Source organism: Tachysurus vachellii, chromosome 15, assembly GCF_030014155.1.
Source record: "Tachysurus vachellii isolate PV-2020 chromosome 15, HZAU_Pvac_v1, whole genome shotgun sequence".
Classification (NCBI taxonomy): Eukaryota; Metazoa; Chordata; class Actinopteri; order Siluriformes; family Bagridae; genus Tachysurus; species Tachysurus vachellii.
Window position 1 is genome coordinate 8,680,665 of NC_083474.1, and position 27,784 is coordinate 8,708,448.

At 37.7% G+C, this 27,784-nt stretch overlaps 1 protein-coding gene across 1 annotated transcript in view; it reads left to right on the forward strand.

Annotated features, from left to right (window-relative positions):
• grik4 (glutamate receptor, ionotropic, kainate 4) overlaps window positions 1-7,255 on the forward strand; it is a 385,301-nt gene extending 378,046 nt beyond the window's left edge. The window contains exon 21 of the mRNA XM_060887855.1: window positions 6,356-7,255. Within this exon, the coding sequence (XP_060743838.1) occupies window positions 6,356-6,745 (390 nt within the window). The 3' untranslated portion in view covers window positions 6,746-7,255. The remainder of the gene's footprint in view (window positions 1-6,355) is intronic.
• The last annotated feature ends 20,529 nt before the right edge of the window (window positions 7,256-27,784 follow it).

A 27,784-nucleotide genomic window follows, 5' to 3' on the forward strand; every position in this document is an offset into this window, starting at 1 on the left:
TACGTAGTGCTAGTATGATTCGATATTGGTCACTTAACTGGTTTTCACACTTGACATCATCTGACATCATTACAAATACCCACAAAGAACACGACACAATTCACCATATTTTTTTTATTTATTTATTTTTTTTTTGGTACATTTTGTACAAATGTAAATCTGGATTCTTATGTTGTTGTTGGTTTTTCGGCTGCTTCCTGTTCACGGTCACCACAGAGATCATCTGGTCTGCATATTTGATTTGGCACAGGTTTTACATATGATGCCCTTTCTCACGCAGCCCTTTTATTTTATCTGAGCTTGGGACTGACACTGAGTTAACTTTTCAGTGGCTGGATTAGCGCTTTTCCTGGGAATCAAACCCTAGGCCATGGCAATGGACCACCAGGAGACTTCTGCATTCTTATGAGTTTTTTTTTATTTATTTCTCCTGTATTTTTTCTTCTTCCCATGACTGAGTAAGCCACCTCACCTCTTCTCTGTTTCACAACGTTCCCCTGCCACTCATGTTTTGGGCAAGCTAATGGCATCATCATTGGCTAAAACACAGCGCAGGTCACATTATTTTCTGAACAAGTATTCAGAAAGTAAGGTAACCCAAGTACGAACTGCATTCATATTCACATGAATCTCAGTACAGTTCCAGTGCAACCGAACTCACAGCATCTCATACAGTCTTGGTTTCACCATCACGGTCTGCTTCCAGTCCACATGACAGCATTTATATTACCATTGATTCATGCGAACCGTGCTCTTTCAGTGTCCCCATTCACAGGCATGAGGGTTCACTAAATGGCTTGATGAGTATGAACATGTCACACACTGTCACAATGACCAAATTTGAATTAAATTACAAATGTATGGGAGAGTTTATAGCAATGTCTAAGACAGTGCTATTCCTCATCATCATCACCACCATCACCATTAAAAATGTACTAATTGCATCAAATCGCCAGCTAATTTTTTTATTTTTTTGTTTTGTTTTGAAAAATGGTGTTTGTCATTTCAGTACACTTTCAGAGGCTTGTAGAATTTTGGCCAAGGCACTTTTTGTAAAATGTCCTGGTGACCTTTTCCTGCAGGACCTTTCCTTTCATTTGTTATCCATCTGTATGTTTCTGAATAAATCTTTGTAGTTACAGGACAGTATGCTTTAAGATGAACTGATTTACTTCAGTGCTTTGAGGCCTAAAGCTTTACACCAAGAAAACCTTGATAAAAGTTTAGAAGTCATGATTCAGTCAAACTACCCAATGCCAGAATAAAATACCAGCCCCAACTGCTAGGAAGCTCTCAGGATCGCAGGAAGTATAAAGGGTAACGTTTTTGTTGGTGGTCCTCTGATCTCTGAACACACTTCTAGTCTTCCTGTACGCACGGCTAACTTCAGGCAGACAGCTTATTTTAACTGAATAAGCATCCTCAAATGGATCCTTGCATAGATGAGTTCATTCTTTATTTTATTCTTTATGTTGTTGGTCTCTGTGCCACTTCTCCAGACACAGCATGCGATTCATGTCTTTTGATTTCACTTTTGCTTCTTTTATACTGTCCTATATTTACAAAACTGAGAAAAACACACTGACAAGGTTGCCATTCTTTAGGAATTACACCTCAATTGTGTGCCAGCTATCTAACAGAGAATCATGGAGCACAGAATTAATTAGTTTTTAAATTAATTAGCTAAATTTAATCTGTTTTATATTGTTTATCACCACATTGTTTACACTAATCCTGCTTTAATTATGAAAGGTTCACTTGTACCTTTACTATATAGTATGTTTACCATTTCTATTAGTTTGCCTAGTTTTTCAAACACTGAGATTTTTAAATATGTATATGATATTTCAATTTGAGGATTATTTTTGTAAATTACTTTATTATTTAGTGTTTATTTTTATTTTTCGGGTGTAATTAGGACAGATAATGCTGTAAACATATTATGCAGAATCTTAATTAAGGATGATAGTTAGAGAGATAAACATTTAGAGAGATAAACAAACACAATAAAGCATGCAATGGATTTTTTAAGTCTAATAATCATTGCCTACAAACTAACAAACATGAAGTGGACTAATGAGCAGAAATGCTATTTCTAGGCACTTTTTTTAGTTTTTACATGTGCCTTGGATATTTTATCTTTCTCAGTAATTAAAAAAATCCTCAAAGGGAATGTACAATTTACAAATAGTGAATGCCTGTATGCTGAATAGTGGATTTACTCAGGCCTTTAGTTGATCCACATTCATTTAACTAGCAGGAGAATTAATGTTTAACTCTGTTATTAAAAGCAATGAAGTGAACGAGTTGATGGTCCAGTCATTCAGACATCTCATCTGCTCTGACATGAACCATCAAGGTGATTAACTGCGTAACTCGTACAGAACACACAAGTAATTCCTTTCTGTAATCTCTTATGACCCGTCTAATCTGTTGAAGCGTTCAGAACACTCTCAGGCTATATAAATAAGATTAAATGCACAATTATCTCTACAGAATGGGTGTGTGGATGCACATCCTGACCAGCTTTCTGAGGTCATTTGTTTATCAGGTGTACAATTCAGCAGAAAGAAAATACATTCACACAGAACCTCTACACACAAGAAGCACTCTTTGAGTCGACTCACATATTTTTCTTCGCACAGTAGATGCTCACACATACGGAACTCACACAAGTTGCCAGTCGCTGTATTATGAAGTCACCATTAAGTGTTGCTACTGCTGGTTGCCATAGTATCCGTGATTAGTAGCTACTAATCTGGAATGTTAGTTCTCCATTCGCTGATAGAGACTCAGGGTGTCCTCTTTGAGTGTTCTTTTCTATCTTCACTCCCGTTGGAAGTCTCTCCATGTATGTGTAAAGTTGATCTTTTCTCAGCTCGAGAACGCGTCACTAGACACACCCACATCTGGTCAGGAACGGTCGCTGTAGCTCATGTGACAAGAAGTCGCCAGCTCTCTTATTTGATAATGAATGATCTCCAGTAGCTTTGTAGTTGCTGTATGTGTGAACACAGCATTGTTCACTTATCTATTTGTCTTCGATCACAGTTGCCATGGTGACACTGAGTTCAATTAGAAAATGTCAAATTTTCTGTAAAGAGTTTGTTCACCCTTGATTCCTGCTGGTTCCCATCCTTTCTGCAGATTTGAAAAATGCACTGTAGGAGGCAGGACTCTGTGTGTGTGTGTGTGTGTGTGTGTGTGTGTGTGTGTGTTTCACTTTAATAGATTACAGTAGTCTTTTAAGATTATTACTTGTCACACTGTAGAAGATGATCCTAATAAAATCCTGGCAGAATTTTAACAGACCGTGTGATAACATGATCTCTATGTCAGCGTCTTAGATGAAGGTCCTCTAATGACAGACCTGCGATTAAATAAAATGAGTACATTTTGCTTATATGATCAGACGCCGTTATACAGCCTTGTGCAGGAAACACAGTCACATACATAGAAACCTGTTTGAAGTGGGATGCATTTATAGGGTTTCTTGATAACATGGCACTAAATTTTTAATATTGTTCAATTTACTAGAGAGAAAAAAAGAGATTCTGGTGAGGGAGTTCATTTATAGCTGCTGTAACAAAAGTGATAACAGGAGGTAATCTGTCACATGGATGTTCTAGCGTTAAATGTAAGTGTAAATGATCTGTCTTTTATTAACCCTTTTTAAATTAATATATTAATGATTTTATCACTGTAGGTCTGATATAAAGTCTGATGGCTTTCAGTGAGGCTTTCTTTGCAGAATTAGAGTGGTTGAAGATAACACCTTTTAGATGCTTATGAACAAACACTTGGAGCATCTCATACAGAAGAAATGGGTTTGATATCAACATTTACTTTTAAGATTAAAACATTTCTGTGGAAAAAAAAGTTTTATTGGTTTGGAAATTTCTATGACTATATTGCCACTAGTAGGTACTTGCATTTGAAACATTAATCTCTCTCTCTTTCTCTCTCTCTCTCTCTCTCTCTCTCTCTCTCTCTCTCTCTCACTCGCTCTGTCTCTCTCTCTCTCTCTCTCTCTCTCTCTCTCTCTCTCTTACTCGCGCTTTCTCTCTCTCTCTCTCTCTCTCTCTCTCTCTCTCTCTCTCTCTCTCTCTCTCTCTCTCTCTCTCTCTCTCTCTCTCTCACTCACGCTTTCTCTCTCTCTCTCTCTCTCTCGCTCTCTCTCGCTCTGCTTCTTGTAGAATCTAGAACAGTATGTAAATAACTGTCAGCAAGACACTATAGTATAGAAATAAACAGGCATTATACCCTTACTATATGTTTATAAAATCACTGTTGCATCTGTATGGAAGACATTGAGTATATAAATCATTCATAATTCATTACCTCGGTACAGCAGAGGCAATATAAACTCTAATGATTGAGAAAACATGTTGCACGTAGGGCCAATAGAGTGCAATCACCAGAGGGCAGTAACATTGTTTTGACTTATTTGCATAATAACATTTCTTGTATTTACTCTTTAAAGGATACGTGACAAATTTGATTAATTTTAATGATACACCAACTATATACACGATTCCCAAACCCTGTAAGAACATAAAGCTGCTTAAATATGGAATTATCTTACATTACTTGTATTATGAATACAAGACTCAATAAAAAATACCACTTTAAAAAAAAAAGAATTGGCCATGCTTTATTATTTATTTATTTATTTATTTATTTATTTATTTAGTTAGTTAGTTAGTTAGTTAGTTAGTTGTTACTGTGGGTGTTTTCTAACTTCTCATGGTCTTCTTATGCCTTTCAATTGTTTGGATTCGTAGTTTATCATCACTAATTTATTTAGAAGTACATCATGCAAGAAAGAAAAAAAAAATGACAGAATGACCTGAATGTTTGTAGCTGCTATAACAAAAGTGATAACATTATAAGTAACCTGTCATCATCTATTAACCTTTTCTTTTTTTTTTCTTTTTTTTTAACAGTACACCAGCGTTCTGTTCCACAGGTGGAGGAAATTTTCTATCAGTATAAACACGGATAAAATAAATAAATGCTGCTACTTATTTATTCGATAAAAAATTGTAGCCTGTCTTTGAAATGTTCTGGATTTATAGTTTCATCAATCATCACTAGTTTATTTAGCGGTACATCATGCCATTTTCCAGTCACTGTTCCAATCATTTGAATCTAAATGCATCTGAAATAATTATTCTGTTCAAGCATGAAGCTTTGTAGATGACTCTTGAAGTTCAGCACAGACACACATTCAGATAGCAGGATACAGACATCTTCACACGTTTACAGTTCAAATCATTTGTGTGCCACTTGAGTTCCATTTTTGTTTCTCTTAATCAACAACCCAGTCTCAAGGATTTTGGAGGGTGGTTTATACTGTACACCCCATGCAAATCATTTCCCTTTTACCTTTTACTAAGTGTCTTAGTCAGCAAGTGAAATATATAATAATGTGTCGATTTTAGCTACAAGACCTATTTGTTAACATTAATAATAACTACAGCATTAAAAATACATGGGATAAAATCTACCCAAAATAGCTACATGCAAATTGTTACCAAACTTTCATAGAGTACATTCTATAGGCTTGTGTTTACAGTGTGCTTCTTGATTAAGATTTATTACAGTGTGCCTCTCCTCTTCTCTGCGAACACAGTCATACATGCAAATCGCATGGCAATGTGTGTGTTTACAGAATACAGAAGTTATCTGGATTTTCTGTAGGAATTACAAGAATTCACAGCCTAAAAATGATGTGCATTTTGAAAATATGCACCTGTGTTAAGAGAGGAGATGTTTAATCTAACTGTAATAATGATAGCAATCTATCTGATTTAAACTATATACATTGGTGCAGAACATAATCCAGAGCAGCATAATACAGACTGTATTAGTGTCGATGTTGATGTGTGTTTGAGCCAGAATGTTGGGATTCAGTAGGGCTTTTCACACTGAACAATAACACACTGTTATTGTCGACCCTGCTTTTAACCCCATGGGAAATGTGTGACACTGAAAAGTTAGTGAAAGTTACATATAATAAAATGGCTGTTCAACTATTATTATATTATAATTATTGTATATTACATCCTTTTATCTGGGGTTTACTATGTGCCAAGGTTAAATATTGTATAATATATAACATATAAAAATAATATATAATATATATAATACCCTATGTATTGTAGGTGTAGTCCCTGGTGTAGTACTAATAAGTTGTATTTAATTTCTTTGTGACCAGGTTGCCTGATGACTCTGGCTACAGTATATCAGTGAGCCCCCTGGCATCTTTCCCCCTGCCCCACCCGCCCTCTACCTCTCTCTCTCACGCTCTCTGTCTCTCTCTGACTTTATGTACTGTATATACCCTTCTCAGTTGTCAGTGTGTGAGGAGATGCTTCGGGAGCTACAAGGCATCGTGCTGTGTCAGGACAGCCTGCAGCTGAGACGGAGACGTAGCGGTGGCCCCAGCTCTCTACGCCCACATCCTCTACCGGCAGAGGACAGACGTGCCCGGCCCACAGGAACCAGCCTCAGCAACGGCAGGTTGTGCGCAGGCACGGGACTATCAGAGCCGCTCTCCCGTAAACTGGCACAGGAGGCGGCCATCGTTGCACGCAGTTGCAGCCACATCCGCATCTGCCCCGAGTGCAGACGCTTCCAGGGGCTGCGCGGGCACCCACCAGGGACCCCACGGGCGTCGCCCACTCACAGTGACGATAGCTTTGAGTGGGACAAAACCACCAACAGCAGTGAACCTGAATAAAAACTCTGCTGGCTTTACACAAAATTGAACAAGGATCGAGAAACAGATAAACTCGGATATATAAGACCTACGGTTTGCAGATGTGTTTATATTTCCGAAAGCTGGACTCTCTGTATACACTGCCCTCTCATTCATCTGCCCTGAATAGCATTTTGCAGCAAACAAAAAGGGGGCTTTGTACTATGCAGTATTTTTTTTTTTGTCTTACCGTGCTGTTGATTTTACTTTAAATTATATTTTTTTTGGTTGTGAGATTACAGTTGTACTATCACTAGATTGCGATTGCTATTTTCTCCTTCACACAATGACCGTGATTACAGCTTTTATTTTCTTCAACCAGTAGAGAGGCATTCCTTACTGATGACAGCCACAGGGAACGACTTATGAAGACTTTTTCACATCATCACATTCTCAAAGCATTTTTTTAAGTGCCAAATAAACCCAGTATTGATTTTTTTTTTTTCCGTCCCAGATCATGGCCTTGAGGATACAACTGAGAAGAGAACTGAACACACCGCCATGATAATATCTTTTTAACTATAGTGATATTCTATTAAAAACAAAAAAAAAAAAAAAAAAAAAAAAATATTTTAAAGATAGAGCTTTGATATGCACGTGTGAAGGCTTTCTTGAGAGGAGAGAAATGGTTTTTTTTTCTGTTATTTCATGCGACAATATTGAAGCCCTTCTCAGCAACGTTTGTAAAGGCTTTAGCGTGTTTTGGAAGAGGTTTTGGTTGTGTTGATCGTTTCTGGTTGTTCAAGCATGAGACTGTAGAATTATAGGATTCTATATGACATAAGACTGGTTCTGGAAATATTTGCCTTACAAGTGCAGTGTTAAGGGATTAGAAGAAGAAAAAAAAACATTCTCGTTCATATTTCTCTGGTTTAAGACTGAGGGAGTGAGTTAGCATTATATCAACAGCACAGTTGCAACTGAAAATCCAAATTCACACAAGCTGAAGTTCAACTATGAGTCTCCACAGAGCTGCAGCAGGTAACACACCTAGAGAAATGACACATGGATTGTAAGGTGTCTTTGAGGTAGAGAGTAAACAGTGTACACAGTGTGGATGGAACTATTTTTTAGTAGCACAAAACAGGAACAAGGTGTCATGAGAAGAGGCAGTGCTCTCAGAACACAGAAAAGGTCTTGTGAAAGGTTTGTCATGCTCCTCATTCCTCAGAGTAAATCTATAAAATAAAATATCACGGTTTTAAATAAAATGAACATTTGTTCACATATTTCTTCCACATTCATGATTTTAATCATAAATACACTTTATACGGTCAAAAGTATGTGAACAATCGTTGTGTAGTGTGTCTTTGTGTGTTGGTTTACAATTTCACTTCACTAGAGACTCAGACACTGTTCCAGCATGACAGTGCCGCCTGTGCACAAAGCACAGATCTCCATGAAGATGTGCTTTGCTGAGGTTGGAGTGAAAGAACTCCAAGTTTCCTGCACAGAGACCTGACTGACTCCTTTGGGATGAACTGGAACAGCAACTGCACCCCAGGCCTCTTCACCCATCAGTACAGTATCTGATCTCACTAATGCTCTTGCTTCTGAATGAGCACAAATCCCCAAAAGCTCCAAACTCATTATTAATGTTGAGGTTATTAGAATATTGTGGGATGTTTAATAAGCAGGTGGGTATAGTAAGGTGTGCACAAACCTTTGGCTATATAGTATATGTTTAAAGCAAAGCCAAAAGAAACACGTGTCTGATCACTTGTTATTAACAGTTCCTAGCAATTGTGCAGCAATTGTGCACAGTAACACAATAGAAAAAACTACATTAGTTACCACTCTCTCTCTCATTTTCTACCGCTTATCCGAACTACCTCGGGTCACGGGGAGCCTGTGCCTATCTCAGGCGTCATCGGGCATCAAGGCAGGATACACCCTGGACGGAGTGCCAACCCATCACAGGGCACACACACACTCTCATTCACTCACGCAATCACACATTACGGACAATTTTCCAGAGATGCCAATCAACCTACCATGCATGTCTTTGGACCGGGTGAGGAAACCGGAGTACCCGGAGGAAACCCCCGAGGCACGGGGAGAACATGCAAACTCCACACACACAAGGCGGAGGCGGGAATCGAACCCCCAACCCTGGAGGTGTGAGGCGAACGTGCTAACCACTAAGCCACCGTGCCCCCCTACATTAGTTACCAAAAGCCAATAAATATTGGGTTGAATTTAAGCTAATGGCTGCATTCATAGGACTCTGACATCTCTAATGACAATGCAAATATTATTATTTACACAGACAGACATTAGCTGTCATGAACTGAGCTGTTTTAGAACATCTGTGATGTTTTTTGTGCTGTGTGTTATGAAATATTTTTTCTAGGATGCCATTACAAGTAGCTCTTCTGGTATGTAAGGGTCATCTATCCATCCATCCATTTTCTGTACCTCTTATCCTCCACAGAGTCACAGGGAGCCTGGTGTCTATCACAGGGGACGCAGGGCACAAGGTGGGCAACACCCTGGATTGGGTGCCAAACCCTCACAGAACACAATCACACACAGGTTTATAGTCACACACACTACACACACTATAGGAAATGTAGAGATGCCTTTGGACTGAAGAAAACCACAGTATCTGGAGAAAAAACCCCAAAGCACAGGTAGAACATGCAAACTGCACACATAGGGCAGAAACAGGAAATGAACCCCCAAACCAGTAAGCCATCAATGCCCCCTTTCAGAGTATATGGAAATAATGTGATATCCAAACCAGCTCCAGTTGAGGGCCAGAGAACGTATACGTAACATAGCGCTATCACATTACCGTGAGAGATGATATGATGAAAATCATAAAAAAGCAACATTTAAGAAATATCCACAAATGTCACAATCAGAAATAAGAAGCAGACTTAACAACCTTTAGCAGATCAATCTTAAAACTGAACAAATAATCTTAAGTTACATCCATTTGTAATGAAATGTTGAGTTAGGTTCCTATTTTATTCTGCTGACTGTGACACATGTGGGATTTGGTCCCTTTTACTAATGAATCTGATGCAGCAGCACTTTAGTCCTTGAGTCTATCCTAGCATTATCCTATGCAATCTAATGCAATTATCAACATTTAGCGTCTTGATTAAATCTTCATTTGAGTTCTGATTAATGTCAGTGGAAGTTGCTGGAAAAGAAACTCTTCTTGTTCTTAGAAGTGAACTGTGTAAGTGTTAGCCCTTATGTTTGATGTTGGGTCATTTTTTTCTTCTGTTAGTCATCACTGTAACAATACAAGCAGTATGTCTGTGACATCGCTGTGCCGCACGACTGCTAATGTTTTACAGGATTAAGGATAAGCGAGCATCAACTAGCTCATTAGCAGCAGAATCATTAAGCACAACACAAATATTTTAACCCAAACCTAATTATGTTGTTTCAGGGTGGAATAAGGGTTATAAAGAAAATTGTGGTGGTCTGATATGTTGCTGTGGCTGAATCATTCAGCCAAAATGACAAAAATAAAAATATGTTTTGAGCAAATTTGAGTTAATATACTTTGATGACTCTACTTTAATATGGTGATAAACAACCCGGTCTCACAAAAAAATTAATGTTCACATGCAGCAGATTTGCTGCAGATTCTCTTCAAACACAATCAGACATGCATGCCTCATGGTAACACAATAGAAACACTGACAATTCATAATTCACTGCAAAAAAAAAACATTTTAGCAAGTGAGTTTTTTACTCTATTCGCCGATTATTTTGTTTTTCTTTCTAGAAATTAGAAAAAAATGTAAAGCTTAAAAATAGACATGATAATATCCATAAATAAGTTTATTAATCTTATTTGAATTCTTGCAATATCTCTGTATAAATACAAGATCATTGTGACTATGTTCAAGATGTTTTACTTAGTAAAGATATGACTTTTTGTATTTTGTTCTTTAAAGCCTGCAGGATTTACAACCTAAAAACTAAAATGTGCCTGAATGTGTTCAGAGAGAAGAGGAAACGGTTTACAAGTCGTGTAAAGTCTAATCATAAACTTTGGTGCTGAACGTCTCATACAGAGCATTGGATATGTTGCTGTGCTGCGTATTGCATCAGAACACTTTTTCTGTGAGAATACCTCACAGAAATACTCTCCTTCACCAAAATAATTCTTGCCTTGGCTTTCTGCAAAGATCACGTTGGCTAAATAATGAGCCTGTTTAACACCCAAGAGGTATAAAAGGCTCAGTTTGTCTGAAGTTTTAGTTGATATCTTTTCAGCTAAGTGTGTTTTTGTCACGCACTGTGTATCAGGTTAGACACAAAATTAAGAGATTACCAGCTATCATGTCATGCAGGAAAACTCTTCAAATGAATCAAGTCAAGTCAAGAAGCTTTTATTGTCATTTCAGCCATATATAGCTGTTGCAGTACACAGTGAAATGATACAAGGTTTCTCCAGGAACCTGGTGCTACATAAAACAAAGACAGAGCTAAGGACTTAGTAAGAAGTCCTAGCTACATAAAGTGCATCTGTGCAACCTGGTGCAAACAGTGCAGGACAAGACAAACAATACACAAAAGACAGTAAACAGAAACAGCGCCGACCAGTGTAAATACTGTATGTAATACTGGAATGAACACTGTATTATAGCAGCAGTTACCTGAGATATTGTAAAGTATTGTGCAAAACAGCAATCAATCAACTGAAATGTCAGACAGAATGTGCAAATAGCAAAAAGTGTGCAAAAAACAGCATGTAAACAGATTGATGGATATATATTGGAAGTGTGTGTATTTAGTGTAGGTCTGTGCAGTTCATACAGGTGATGTGCGTGTGTATGTTGTGCTCCGTATAGTTCAGTTATTAAGGAGTCTGATGGCTTGTGGGAAGAAACTGTTACACAGTCTGGTCGTGAGGTCCCGAATGCTTCGGTACCTTTTTCCAGACGGCAGGAGGGTGAAGAGTGTGTGTGAGGGGTGTGTGGGGTCATCCACAATGCTGTTGGCTTTGCGGATGCAGCGTGTTGTGTAAATGTCCACGATAGAGAGAAGAGAGACTCCAATGATTTTCTCAGCAGTCCTCACTATCCGCTGAGGGTCTTACGATCCGAGATGGTACAGTTCCCAAACCAGACAGTGATGCAGCTGCTCAGGATGCTCTCAATGGTCCCTCTGTAAAAAGTAGTCAGGATGGGGGGAGGGAGATGTGCCTTTCTTAGGCTTCGTTAGAAGTAGAGACGGTGCTGGGCGTTTTTGGTGATGGAGCTGGTGTTGAGTGACCAGGTGAAGTTCTCCGCTAGATGAACACCAAGATATTTGGTGCTCCTGACCATCTCTACAGATGATCCGTCGATGTTCAGCAGAGAGTTGTCGCTCTGAATCCATGGATCAGCACACATACAGCAAGATGCAAAAATAAATCAATTCAGTCATTAATTATTGAACAAATAAATGTCAACTTTAGTCAACAGGCATTAGTTTAGTGAATGACGATTCATTTCCATCACTTGACGTGACCTGGGGGTATTTAATAACACTAATTTAAAAATAGACATGCATTTATGTTTTTCACATTTATTTATTTTTACTTGTTTTATATGACAAACAATTTATAACATATGAAATAAAAATAGTCGTTGTTTTATTAGACAATCAGCGTTCTGGTGCCTTACGGCCCATTTACAACAGATAATGTCTCGCTTTTCATTTTCACTTTGTGACCTATGTCCTGTTTATAACACGTTTGTTACAGTGTGATGATTAGTGTTGCTACAGCGTAAACTATGTAACACTGTCATGCTATGTTCACACATACAGTGATTTTATCGCTATTTTTAAGTCTCCGGTCCCTGTATTATGGTCGTCGGTAAGATTTCCTACTACGGGTTGCCATAGTGATAATGTTTATCTATAGGTGGTGCAACCAGTAATCCAATTAAGTTTTCTTGAAACTAAAATGAAGCATTCTTAAGAGAGATTTGGTGCTTGAGTATAAATTCACCAGTGTTTGTCTGCATCAAATGCTACTAGATGAAATAAAAGCAGTGTGTGCACGTGTCTTTGCCACAGATCACGTGCGCTTAAATGTCTCTACTAAGTTCAACTGGACACGCCCACATCTTCCAACGCTTGCTATATGTCATGTACCCAGAAGTCACCAGCTGTCATTGTAAATAATTGATCTTCGGTCACTTTGTCGCTGAGAGTCGTTGTATGTGTGAATGTAATATTATGCAACTGCTTTTGTGTTGATGTTATAAGCACCAAGTACCAGATTCAAGAGCGTCTTTTGTACATGACGAATTTTCTTGATATTTATTTTGTTTTACTTCTACTCGTTATGTGACTCGGTAGTGCAGTCGTCATGATGCTTTATTATAAGTGCTATAACACACATATGACCGAATTGTACAGCTACATTAAAGAAAGCATTATGATCGAGGACTCGATGAACCTTGATTAAATAATTTGACGTCATTTGTCCTTAGGGGCTTATGTAGATCTCATATAGCGCTAATCTAGTTATTTGTTACCAAAACCTGTTTAAAGCACATAATTAACAGGGATTTTAGTTTTATTAGTTGAGATTTAAGATTTTCTTCCTACTTTTCTATATGTGATCACATGTCTATTTAAAATTACACTTGTGAATGATGTCTGTGCCAAATTTGTTCTTCACTCACTGCTCAGGTGTAAAGAGTTTCACAAGTTTACTCACTCTCACTCATCTTCTACCGCTTATCCGAACTACCTCGGGTCACAGGGAGCCTGTGCCTATCTCAGGCGTCATCGGGCATCAAGGCAGGATACACCCTGAATGGAGTGCCAACTCATCACAGGGCACACACACACACACACTCTCATTCACTCACACAATCACACACTACGGACAATTTTTCAGAGATGCCAATCAACCTACCATGCATGTCTTTGGACCGGGGGAGGAAACCGGAGTACCCGGAGGAAACCCCCGAGGCACGGGGAGAACATGCAAACTCCATACACACAAGGCAGAGGCGGGAATCGAACCCCCAACCCTGGAGGTGGTTTCACAAGGTGACTTTATTTATTTATTTATTTATCTACTTATTTATGTTCTTATGTAGTCTGATATTTCACTGAAGTCTGAATCTCTCTCTCTCTCTCTCTCTCTCTCTCTCTCTCTCTCTCTCTCTCTCAGAACACTGGGATTCAATCAGAGAAAGTAAACAGAGATAAAGAGAATGTAATAAGTTAGACATTTCTCATTTTTTTCTCGGATCATGTGATGACTACAGGGTATATGCACCTACTCCCCATCTGTAAACATTGTACTTCTAGGTCTGTAAATAAAGTGCGTTCTTTACTGAGGTTTCCCAGTGTGGAGCTGTGGAAAATAACATGTAGCTGCAGCTGTGAAAAGGGAAGCAGTGTGATTTTGTGTGTGTGTGTGTGTGTGTGTGTGTGTGTGTGTGTGTGTGTGTGTGTGTGTGCAGCTGTGCCCTCATTGCACGCACGCTTGTGCACAAAAGATTGTATACGCCTAGATAACCTACAAGCTTGACATAATTATCATCTGATGGAGTGGAGGATAATCAAATTTGCTTTTAGAAGATTGAAGCACACGTGGCAGCATATTAACAACAGCAACACACGATGATGTTTGATGGTGCTTATCTGACTGACTTGCTTATTCAGTTTTACAGTGAATGCACACAGAAAAATTAAATCAACTGTGTTCAAATTGTGAATGATATTAATTGAGAGCAATGAAAGGGCAATTGAGTTAAACAAACACACACACACGAATGCTAAAAACACCCCTGAGAAATCTTGCATTAAATATAAATGTCAGGATTTAGTTGCTATGTTTTCTATATTTTATTTGCCATATGTTGGCACTTTTTTCCTATACGTGTGTGTGTGTGTGTGTGTGTCACATTGGAGGACATTGGAGCTCAGAGAGGAAACCCATACAGACACAGACAGAACATGTACTGTAAAACTCTATACACACAGCAGCCAGAGCACAAGATTGAACTCACAACTGTGGACCTGAGTGGCAGCTTTGCTTAATCAGGCATAATTCTATTAGTTGAAAATCTACAAAATGGATACAGCAAACTCCTAATGCATCAGCCTTGAACAGAAAGCTTTAATCGAAATGCCAGGAAGTCAGGACTTTGGCATTTGTTATTTGAGGCTTTAAAATGGCAAAGGTTCTTTAAGATCACTTTAAATTCAAAGAAACATAAATAACCCAGGCTTACAGAAAAAAGCAACTTATTTGCAGCAGCTTCTATAGGACCAATATCAGGATTCGGTCACAAGCATGTGTTGCATTCAGTCTTGAAGCCGGCTTGTATGTGGATTACTCACATCATCGAATATGCTCAGCACGTGAATGTATTTGTTGCAGTAATACTTAAGGGTAGGGCTGACATCAGCAGAACTAACTAACAACTATATAAACCTGCACAAACATTTATAAAAGTTTATAGCGTAATGTCTCAGAGGTTTCTTTTGTCAATATTGTCAATTTACTTTAGTCAGTATATTATATTGACATAACGGCTGTATGAAATAATGATGATTTCTGTTTAATTAAGGTTATGTTATGACATTTTCTGGATTGGGTCACATTATCATTAATATGATGCCTGATATGTCAAAGTCTTTTAAAGGTGGTGAAGACAGACATAAAAACTATCCATCCATCCATTTTCTGTACTGCTTACACAGTAGGGGTCATCCAAATCGGGGTATTGGGGGTCACCCTGGACGGGACACCAACCCATTTCAGAACACAATTTGTCAGCCATGCGGGGATAAAAACAGACCCAAATGCAGGATAGCTAAAATAAACTTTATTTATTAACTTAAAAAACACAAAACAAGGGCACCGACAAGACAAGACGCAACAAAAGATGACATAGGACGACAAGGATTCCAGCACAGTTATATACACATGACAATTAAACACATGAGGAACAGGTGTGCAGAGGCGTGGACGATGAGAAGGGTGGGGCAGACACGTGACAGAAACAAAAGCACGTGGCCAAAGTCCGGGCTGAGTCCTGACACAATTACACACAATAACTAACCCGTTCACACACTACCGACAATTTAGAGATGCCAGTCACTCATCAATTTAGAGATGCCAGTCACTCATCAATTTAGAGATGCCAGTCACTCATCAATTTAGAGATGCCAGTCACTCATCAATTTTGAGATGCCAGTCACTCATCAATTTAGAGATGCCAGTCACTCATCAATTTAGAGATGCCAGTCACTCATCAATTTAGAGATGCCAGTCACTCATCAATTTAGAGATGCCAGTCACTCATCAATTTAGAGATGCCAGTCACTCATCAATTTAGAGATGCCAGTCACTCATCAATTTAGAGATGCCAGTCACTCATCAATTGAAAGCGTATGTCTTTCATTTGATGAGGAAAAGCCAACTTCACTCTAATTTATCATCAGAGTAACTACAACTAACATTATATTTGACATTACAGTGTAACTAAAAGTAATTATTCATGCAAAGTAGCCTAAGGAAGAATACACACTCTACTTACAGTAGAAGCCTGAGAAATTACACATAAAGAAAAAGAACAACGTTACAGTTTTATGACTGTTCATAAAAAGTGTTCAAATCTATGCTATAAACAGTAGCTTTTCAATGCAAGTCTAAATTCTGCATATAAACATTTGTTTCTAATGAACAGGTGAAGTGTTCAAAACAGATACAAATAGAAAGTGTACTTTTTGTTCATTTGTTGTTGGCTCAAGAGCCTGTCAGAGACGTTACCTCAGTTAGATCCACAAAACAAAAACTGCATTTCTGCTATGCTTGAAAAATGCTTGTCTTTACAGACTCCAACGATCTTAACTTGTACACTCATTGTTTCTTCATGTTTATTTTAAATGAACCATCTCTGTCATTACTTAAAGAACTTCTCAACCACTGCTCCCACCATCTCAGGGTAAGATAAACCTTCCTTGCATCCAGACCCTTCTCCGTGCTGGTATATGTGTGGTGGAATGATCTTCCCCTAAATGTCTGAACAGCTGAGTCACTGACGTCGCTGACGTCAACCAACATCTAAAGATTTACAGATTCCTCAAGTATTCGAATTAGCACTTACAAAATAATTCCATAATTTTTGTCCTTTTTCTTTTATACGACCTCCCAAAAAAGTTTTTAGGCTGATGGTTTTCTTAGGTCATGATGTAGTGAACCAGTATCAGGATGTCTTCATTGATAGAGGCTTCAAAGCACTTCTGTAAGTCACTCTGGATAACAGAAATTCTGTAAAGGTAAACACTGTTATTAGTGATGACACTAGAGTGTAATTGAGCCTGGAAAGGAAAGTGTCATGACAGCTTTATGTCAAGCAATATTCCAACACTTGACTCAACTCACCTGTTATGTCAGCTTCACGAAAGCCATCTTTATATGAAAGCTTCACGAAAGCCGTCTTTTCACGAAAGCCGTCACGTACTGTACATCCGATGCCGTGAAGGTTCTACGGTATATTAGTATTATTCATCGTAGCCTTACATGAAGTCCTTCATTCATTCATTCATTTTCTACCACTTATCCGAACTACCTCGGGTCACGGGGAGCCTGTGCCTATCTCAGGCATCATCGGGCATCAAGGCAGGATACATCCTGGACGGAGTGCCAACCCATCGCAGGGCACACACACACTCTCATTCACTCACACAATCTTGGAGAGATGCCAATCAACCTACCATGCATGTCTTTGGACCGGGGGAGGAAACCATGTTCTCCCCGTGCCTCGGAAACCCCCGAGGCACGGGGAGAACATGCAAACTCCACACACAAAAGGCGGAGGCGGGAATCGAACCCCCAACCCTGGAGGTGTGAGGCGAACGTGCTAGCCACCGTGCCCCCCTATGAAGTCTTATGTTATTCAATAATTAACACTAAACGGTATGATTAAATGAGTTAAATAAGAACATTGAAATGTATTCCATTTTAAACTTCCTGTCTTCACTGAGTTCAGGAATGATGAACTCCGGCTGATCGATTTCTTCATTTGCAAAAGACTGACAATATTATTATTGTTATGGGAGACAGATGGAGGACAACGGAATAACAACCAGATGTATTTATTATAACATGTAACGTTAACCAGGAAGATAGTACAAACGATAGCAGGGATGATGATGATGATGATGATGATGATGATGATGATGATGATGATGATGAGAGACGCAACTCCAACGCACAAACCACGAGTGACAGTCACAGATAGAAAACAAGACTTTCCTTAACTTGACAGATGACAGAGGACAATGACAACGATAATGACGATAACTGTAGAGAGAGGAATAAATCCACAAAGGGTTATTAGAGTCAGGCAGGTAGTAACAGTACATACGAGAGCGCTGTATGTAGTAACAAGACTGGGCGGGGAATGAATGAGTGAGCAGTCCTTATATACTGAGAGCAGGCAATTGAGAACAGGTGACGGTAATTAGTAGTCAGGCGAAGCGGAGCATTGTGGGAGAGTGAGTGTGGAGCCTGGTGAATCCATAACAATTATTATTAAACAATTTATTGTATAGTCTCAATGAAGTTATCTCTCATGATCTATAACCTCGTGTGGAACCTGCATGCAATTCAATGAAACGACTCTCTTTGGCTACAAACACCATTGCTGCATCCCAATTCGCCTAAATAATAATCCAAAATCATAATGTGTGTCCCAATTTATAGTATGATAAACTGAGAATCCTGCATGGTTCCATACTATTTCTGGTAGATTTTCCAAGTGTGGATCTGTGAACACTTTTTTTTTTTAAACTAATATTGCCCTCAATTCCTTGTGCAAGGGAGGAGGACTTTTGTGAGGGATCACTTCACCGCATTATAAACACATGATAGAGAGGTGAAAATGAAGGGAACAAATTCTATTGTATAAATTATACAAGAAATAATGAATGAAGAAAAGCTGAAATGTAGACAGGAGTTTGTTTACGGCGACAGCGTGCGTAACTAAGCAACAGTTCTCTTCCTTTACATCACACGTCAGTATGTCCCAGTATTCTATGGCTCATTTGCTTCATACTCTTTTGATATACAATCGAAAGTATATACTATTTCATCACAAAAAGAGTACACACTTATTGAACAGTATAAGAAGGTGAACTAGGATGTAGCACATATTTTTAAAAAAAAAAAATAATAAAAAATAAGGAGGGTATGAGGAAACCATGACTGCTGTGGAGTTGATCCAACACATATTATCATTTCAGGCGAGATGAGGTCCTGTCAGTGAAGGTTTAGTCCTATAGAGCTACAAACACATTAAATCTGCTTTTCCAATAATCTTTTCCGCATCCTCAAGCATCGTCCATGACACACGGCCAGTATTAGTATTCTGCTTCTTATGTTTCATGACACAGAATGACAAATATGTTGACATCGTGTCTGTCACCGAAGAAAAGTTATTTGTTTGCTTTGTTCAGTGTCTTGTCTTCATTCTTGCACTGATCGATGCCTTTCAGATTGAGAAACAAGTGATTGATGACGAGTCAGGCAAACAAAAGACAACAGCCTGCACATGGCTCCAAAAAAATTGACAGAACCAGATGTGGGGATAATAAAAACAATAGAAAAAAGAAGAAACGTAAGATTTTAAAGTCTGAACTTTGTTTACAGTGGTATAAGTCATAGCTTTTATGTGCGTGCAACTGAAAGGAAACAGTTCATCTATGGTAGGTTGTTACATCAGACATATAAAATAGTAAAACAGTATAATATAATATAATAGTAATACAGAGATAATCATTATAAAACATTGTGGGGGAAAAACAGCTGTTGCAATTCCCAGTAGGTGATATAAAAACTGTATTTATACTCTGTGTATAAACTATTAAGTCATATTAGATTTGGATGAATTCCTGAGTTCATGTAACTGTGTTTGTGTGTTTTTTCACGGTTGTAAGTATCCTCTTGACTCTACGGTTTCTGCTTACCTCCAGAACATGTGATGAGGTTGATTGGCTAAATAATTGCTCTTATATTTATGTATGTGTTTGTCTGTGTGTGTGTGTGTGTGTGTGTGTGTGTGTGTGTGGTGCATGCATACAGTGTGGTGCAGGTGTATTCCTGCATTTCACCCCATGTTTCCAGGATACATTCCATGATGCTGACCAGGACGTAGCGATTAATGAAGATAAATGAACATCTGAATGAAAATTACTGCTAATATTTCAGAATTACTGCTAACATTTTTTGCTCTACCTTCTAAATAGCTTACTGTTATTACAGTCCATGCTTATACCCTTACACCCTCGTGTAACAGCTTCTAGAATACTAATGACTAATGAGAATACTAATATTAAATACTAATGAGAACACTCCAGTATTTCCGAACACGTAATATTGGTTGAACATACCAGTATTTACACTGGTCAGCACTGTTTTTGTGTATTGTCTTTTGTGTATTGTCTTTTGTGTATTGTCTTGTATTTTTTGTCTGCACTGTCTTGTTTGTCTTGTTTGTCTTGTCCTGAACTGTTTGCACCAGGTTGCACAGTTGCACTTTTTGTGGCTAGGACTAACTTACTAAGTCCTTAGCTCTGTCTTTGCTTTATGTAGCACCATGGTCCTGGAGAAATGTTGTCTCATTTCACTGTGTATTACAGCTATATATGGTTGAAATGACAATAAAAGCTTCTTGACTTTGACTTGACTTGATATAACACGTACGTGTCATTCTTCCTTGAATGTTATAGTTTAACCATTGTACGACTTTTCAAATACCTGAACATTCTAATAATGAGCTGAGCAGGTGAGGTCATGGATAACTGTCCTTTCAGCCATCCATCCATTTTCTGTAGGGTTATGGGAAACTGGAAGCCTATCGCATGGGGCCTTGGGGCATGAGGCATGGGACACCCTGGTTGGGGTCCTAACCCATCAGAAGGCACAATCAACCACACTCACATCCAGTCACACAGTAGTGATGTGTTTTGAGATGGAATCCATGTTCATTCATTCATAGTCTGTAAGTGTATCCTGGTTCGGTTCATGGCAAATACACATACAGCTAGGGGTAATTGTTAAGTAGCCGTTTCACCTTAACGCATTTGTTTGGGAGGTCAGAGGAAAACAGAGAACCTGACAGAACCAGCCTGGATATGGGCAGAACTCCAGAGACAGTAACTCAGTGAGGTCAGGATAGACCTGAGCAGCTGTGAGGCAGTAAAGGAACTATCTGCCCCACCGTGACAGTTAGTTCATGGGCCAATAGAAATGTAACAAAATGCATTTTCCTACATTCATTCAGTCCGCTGTCAATCAGAAAATAATAGTATAACAGATACGCTTACACCTGGCCAAGTGGGAAACTTATGCACTTAACTTAATATGCACTGAGTTGCCTTTTTCATTAGACACCTCCTTTCTTTCTACAATAACTGGCTCCTTCATTTTATCAGGTAACCCTACAGTTTTGATTCTTCAATGGTTCTTTAAAGGTTTGTTGGATAATCAAGGCTTTTTAGGTGCTTACAAGAATCTTACTTGGAATTATTTTGATGGTAAAAGACTTTGTTGTGGGTTCCACATATAACTTTAGTAGAACAGAAAGGCTTTCACACTGTTGTCTGGAGATCATGACTACAAATCGTGACGATGCCACAACAATCCATGAGCCGAGAACAATGCAATTACTGACCAATTACTCTTCACTGAAAAAAAAAGCTTGTTGAATTTATCGAATTGAAATGAATACTTCAGATGTATGTGTTTGAACTGAGTCACATTAACACCACTTGTTTTTGCACAAACACATGTCTCCTGAGCTAAGATCCAAACCCATGATGTTGGTGTTTTACAAATGGAACGTTAGCACTATAAAGAATATCGAATGTACATTTGTTATATTTCCTATTAGTGGTTATATACGATGTAAATAATTTACAATAATACTGAGTGATCTGATCACACTCAATCTACATCAACAAAGCGGGTCATTAGAAACTTCATTGCTTAGAATAATCAGTGAAATCACATTTAATTGAGAAATGTAATTTTTTTTAACTAAGTTTTAATTCTGGAAAACATATTCATTTTTTCAGTGTAGGTGGGGGGATTAGCACACTCCTGCCTATGAATATCACAGCATTTTGGGGAGAGGAAATGGCTGCTTGGCCTCGCTTGTCTCAGAATTTCCTCTCTCTCTCTCTAGGTGGGAGTCATACGGCGAAATGGCGAGACCTGGTTGGTGGGTAAAAGCTTGCAGATGAAACAAAGATATCATCAGATGATGCTATTAGTGTACCGTCTATCTGTTCTTTGAAGGAATACATTTAAAGACAAACACAGGATGCACTTATTGGGCACGTTTTCTACACCAAAATAATAATATTCTGTCAATGTCTTTTTCTTATGAGTGCAATGCAAATAAAAGAGAAATCAACTGAATGGTCAGCGGTGGTCTTGTAGTGATCCGTTTCCACTGCAGTAGAAAATAAAAGGAGACTGACAAACTGTTCTTCAGCAACAGCTGGACTACAGCCACTAATTGTACCTCCAAAGGGCACCTATAAAATGGCCAATGAGTGGAGCTATAGGGCATGTGTACCTAATAAACTGCTAGCTGACTGTCTGATTTGCTTATCATTTTAAATGTGCTGACAAAACCATCAGTGACAGCGATGTTTCTCTTTTTATGTGATGTGTTATTACCAAACAGTGATTCAGCCTGGAAGAGACTAAAGATGTTTATAAAAATAAAGCAACAGTACCTCCTTCAGGCTGAAGGCTGGACTGCATTTTCACTGGAGGAAACATCTAGATCAGGGGCTGTGGCTTCATTTTTCAGGCACCTGTGCCATGTCATCACTGCAGATGTCTCTACAGAAACCTACGGTATATCCTGTTCCTGATGATCGTCCATCGAGCTCCTTGATCGAGCTCCTTCCTGTTCTAATCAGTTGACATATTTACATAATCCCAGCAGGTACATGAGCTATTGTTTTGAACCTTACACATCAACGTAAAATAACTTAACAGGATAACAATGCTAATCTACTAATGTCGAGTTTATAAATCATTATATAAGATAGTTACAATGGCATGTTATTCTACTGAATATGGTTTCCACCATTCATTTATAACTATTGAATAGACGGCTTTTGAATTTTGCATCATAACATTGATAATTACAGTAGCTATGTTACAGAGAGCCTAGTGGAAAAAACTGGGGAAAAGAGTTTAATTATATATAATTATGGATTACCACTTAATGAGTAACAGGAATAAACAATTATAAGCCAGGGCATGTATACAATCCCCTCCAAAAGTATTGGAACAGCAAGGTCAATTCATTTCTTTGTGTTATACACCAAAGACATTTGGGTTTGATATTTTTTTTTTAAAAAAGAAAGAAAGAAGGACAAAACTTTGTATGTAAGCAAAAGAATAGGAACTGATTAGTATTAAAGTAAATAAATGTAAATAATATTTCATATTTTGTTGAATATCGAATTCATGCAGTAACGGCATCAAGATTGACAAAACTTTTAGATTTATATTTTGTTGTTTAATTTATTTTTTGTTGCTTAATTTATTTTCCTTTGTTTCTCGACTTCCATATGGTTTCCATCTGGTCTTTATGTTGGTTTATCCTTTTTAACAACCAGTGAAGTCTTAAGAGGTAAAACTGAAGGCTATAACAAAGAGTATACTTTCAGAATTATTTGGTGTTTAAACAATCAGTCAAACAGGACCTAGCTGGGTAACAAGAAACAGGATCCAATATATTTGCTTACCTAAATTGGGTGATGTGATACATCTGGTGGGAAAACATCTACATATAAATACCAGAAAATAAAAGATTTTAAAGTCTTTTGACTTATTTATGCATACAGCAAAAACAAACGTATTGGCTTTTCCATTCCAGTAGAATTGGATGGAGCTTTAATATTTCCTGCTATAACTCAGCTCTGTGTTAATACTGTGAATCATACTGTATGTGTACATTGTGTGTTAGTTTTTTATCTCAATTTGACTTTCAATTAGTAAACTGTCAGCCTGGATACAAAAACCAAAACTGCAGTAACAACTTGTTTTTTCTGTTTTTCATACGTTTGTAACGGCAGAAACAAGACTGTAGGTCTGTATATTTGCATTTTGGGTGTTGTATCCAGGTTGATGGGTGACAAACCACTATACCCACAACAAAAATGTGTTTTAATCATTTATCTGTGTGTTTGTAGTAACACAAATGTTTTATTGTAGGGTTGAATTATTATAATAAAATGATTGTTTTGACAACATAGTAAATTTTTTGCTTTACTCGTTTTTGTTAGTTTACCTGACATAAAAATGTGAGGCAATCGGTTACCTTATATTTATTAGTAAAGTGAACACTAATAATAAGTTACCTCAACTAATGCTTTTTAGTCACCAGTACTTAATTGTACTTGGCAATTAAGTTTAGTCTACAAACAGGGGCGATTCTAGAATTTTCATTTTAGGGGGCTCAGCCACCAGGGTAGGGTTGTATACTACTAACCTTATTGCAATCCACTATTCCATTGTATTCCCTGTATTTCACTGTAAAAAAATAAAAAATTTAGATGTGTCCAGTCACTAGAAAATTTTGAGTTGTGCCATTTAGTGCTTTCAGACAATATAATGATGTGTGTCTTTAATCATTTCTGTGCATGGCTGCATATTTGTAATGCCGAAATACACAATAATATGTTTTACATTTTAAAAGGTCAATGAAAATAAATCATGGTCGTTTTCTAAAGTATGATTTCATGGGTGTTAATCGCTTCATTTTTGTTGGAAGAAAAAACAACTATCACACTGTGATAAGAGCTGAAGTTGAACGCAGCGAAGACGCATTGGATGAGAAACCGAACTGTGTATTGGTCCAGTAAACTGCAATTACAAGAACTGCACCGATACAGATGTCATATCATAGCAATCCATCAATAAAAGCACACACAACTTGTACTCTCTGATGTTTTAGGGGGGCTAAAGCCCCCCTAAAAAGGGCCTAGTGACGCCCCTGTCTACAAATACTATTTAGTTTTGTCAACTATAAATGAATACTATACTTTACTTAACGAGTAAGTTTAGTCTACAAATACTATTAAGTTTTGCAAACTTAAAATGAAAATGTTTAGTTTACAAATACTATTTAGTTTTGCCAACTTAAAATTAATACTATACTTTACTTAATGAATAAGTTTAGTTTACAAATACTATTTAGTTTTACCAACTCAAAAGTAATACATTACTTATAAATTTAAGGCAATTGGTTTCCTCACTTTTTTAATTTAACTCAACTTATTACATTTTACCCGGAGGAAACCCCCGAGGCACGGGGAGAACATGCAAACTCCACACACAAGGCAGATGCAGGAATCGAACCCCCAACCAGGAGGTGTGAGGCGAACGTGCTAACCACTAAGCCACCGTGCCCCACACGTTCAATTATATATTTTTATATTATATTTGCTGTGACTTTCAATGCTTTTGTCTACACAGAGTGGAGTCAAGCTGAGCTCAGTGAGCAGGTCCCAACTCCTAATTTCTGAGCCCTGATGTTCCCACTGCCTCTACACATCATCTAAATGAGACAGCAAGATGTCCAAACAGCCATGTAAAATTCAATCAAAGAAATTGGCCATGCTTATACAAGGAAACTAAATTGTTACATTGCTCTAATTTACGTATTAAATAGAGCAATCTATTACATGCAGAAAAACAAGCCTAAGGCCTGCAAAGATGAAGAATCTGGCAAATACTCAATGATACCATCATTTATTGTTAACAAAGTACATAATTATTTCTGCCAATTTGAACTTACGTTGATCAACAGTTTTCTGGAAGGAAAAAAATTGATTACTGCTACAGCTTGTCAGAAATATCAAGTAATATCAATTTAGAAATGTTTTTTTTTTCTGTGTTTAGGGCTCTGAAGCTTGCACTCTTCAGTTACATGCAGGATATACTGTATGTAACCCGTTTCACATTAAAGTTCTCTACATTCGTTCTTCTCTCTGACATTATTTGATTAGTTAATGCATCCGGTGTAACCTGAATTCTCTGTGTTGTGTTTTCAACCTAAGTAAATAGTGAGACTTTCAACATCTGTAGATGGGTCGACTTGTCTTTTACTCTGATAAAAAAAAGAAAACAGCAAAAAACAAACAGTATTTAAAGCTGTGTGAGTTTCCCTTATGAGATCTTTCCCATACAGGTAAATCAGGAAGTTCAAATTTAAACAAGACTTAACAATGAAACAAAGAAACAATGTGCCTTATGAAATGAAAACAAGAAAAACAGTCTTTAAACCTGTGAGTTTTGCCTTATGATGTCTGTAAACAAATTTACAACAATTATTATGTTATCTGGGGGGCACGGTGGCTTAGTGGTTAGCACGTTCGCCTCACACCTCCAGGGTTGGGGGTTCGATTCCCGCCTCCACCTTGTGTGTGTGGAGTTTGCATGTTCTCCCCATGCCTCGGGGGTTTCCTCCGGGTACTCTGGTTTCCTCCCCCGGTCCAAAGACATGCATGGTAGGTTGATTGGCATCTCTGGAAAATTGTCCGTACTGTGTGAGTGTGTGAGTGAATGAGAGTGTGTGTGTGCCCTGCGAAGGGTTGGCACTCCGTCCAGGGTGTATCCTGCCTTGATGCCCGATGACGCCTGAGATAGGCACAGGCTCCCCGTGACCCGAGGTAGTTCGGATAAGCGGTAGAAAATGAATGAATGAATTATGTTATCTTACTTCAGTACTTTGTTAGCATTAGCCGTTATTGTAACAATGTCTTATCTTTAACATTTCTTATAGAACGTCCAAACTGTTAAACATCTTGAGATGGTTAAACTTATTTCAATGAAAAGAAATAAAAACTCACCTGTTGCCTTAAAAATAACCTTAAATTCAACATAGAGTTGACATTTGTTTCAACCCACAATTAGTCAAGACAACGGATTACTGTGTTCCATTTTTGAAAACGTTTTGAGTTCAATGTCCAAAACTTGTCATGACAGTTGGTGTTCAAGAGAAGAATTAAGTTCACATAACTTAATGCAGCTATCACTTTTTACAGCGCATAAGCCAGTTTATTTCCTATTGTTGTTCTCATATTTTCTTCTTCTTTTCTTATTGTTGCTCTTAAAGCTAATAATTAAAAAAAAATTATCGTCATATAATTGAAAAACCACAAAATTGGCCTCCATCATGTAGACTTTCCCACTTTTTAATCAATACAGAAAACCTCATCAGAATGTTTCTCATTGTTTGCCTTTCGCTTAAAGTTAGGCTTAATTTATGTGGCTTTTCCAAGATGCAAGTCTTTTTGAATGAGTTGTTATTATAGAAATATTCATAGTAAAATAAACGAGTGCATGGATAGATATAATTAGAATGTGATTTTGCTTGGAGGTTAACTCTTTTTACCAAAGGTCAAAAATGGAATTTGTGCTTGTTTTGTTTTGCCCATGTTCAACATTGAATATCACCGTCCACAGTGGTGTTTACTAGCTCGTATTAAAGTAGACACTCGTGGATTTTAAAATTAGACTTTCATAAACATTTCTGTTTTTACCTGGTCTACTATTGGCAATATATTCATAGAAAAATATTTTTATTTTAAATATATATATATATATATATATATATATATATATATATATATATATATATATATATATATATATATTCACATAATTTTTCCTTCAAATCTTCAAATCTTTGAATCTTCAAAGACGGTGATAGCAGACACATTTCTACTCTCTGCGATGCCTCAAGTGCTTGATCCTAAGCTAAAATTTGGTGTACATAAAGGACAGACCTTTGTTGCTCTGAGATAAAATTCATCATCACCTTCTGACCAATCTGATTTGAGCATTCAAGAGCACTGTGGTATAATGCTATGTAAATTCTATTTATATTATTATATACAGTATTCATATTTTTTCTGCATTCAGAAAAGATGTAACAAGCACTGAAGAATAAGCCAGAAAGAGTGACATAACGGTGCCCTTTTAACATTTCTCTCATCAGT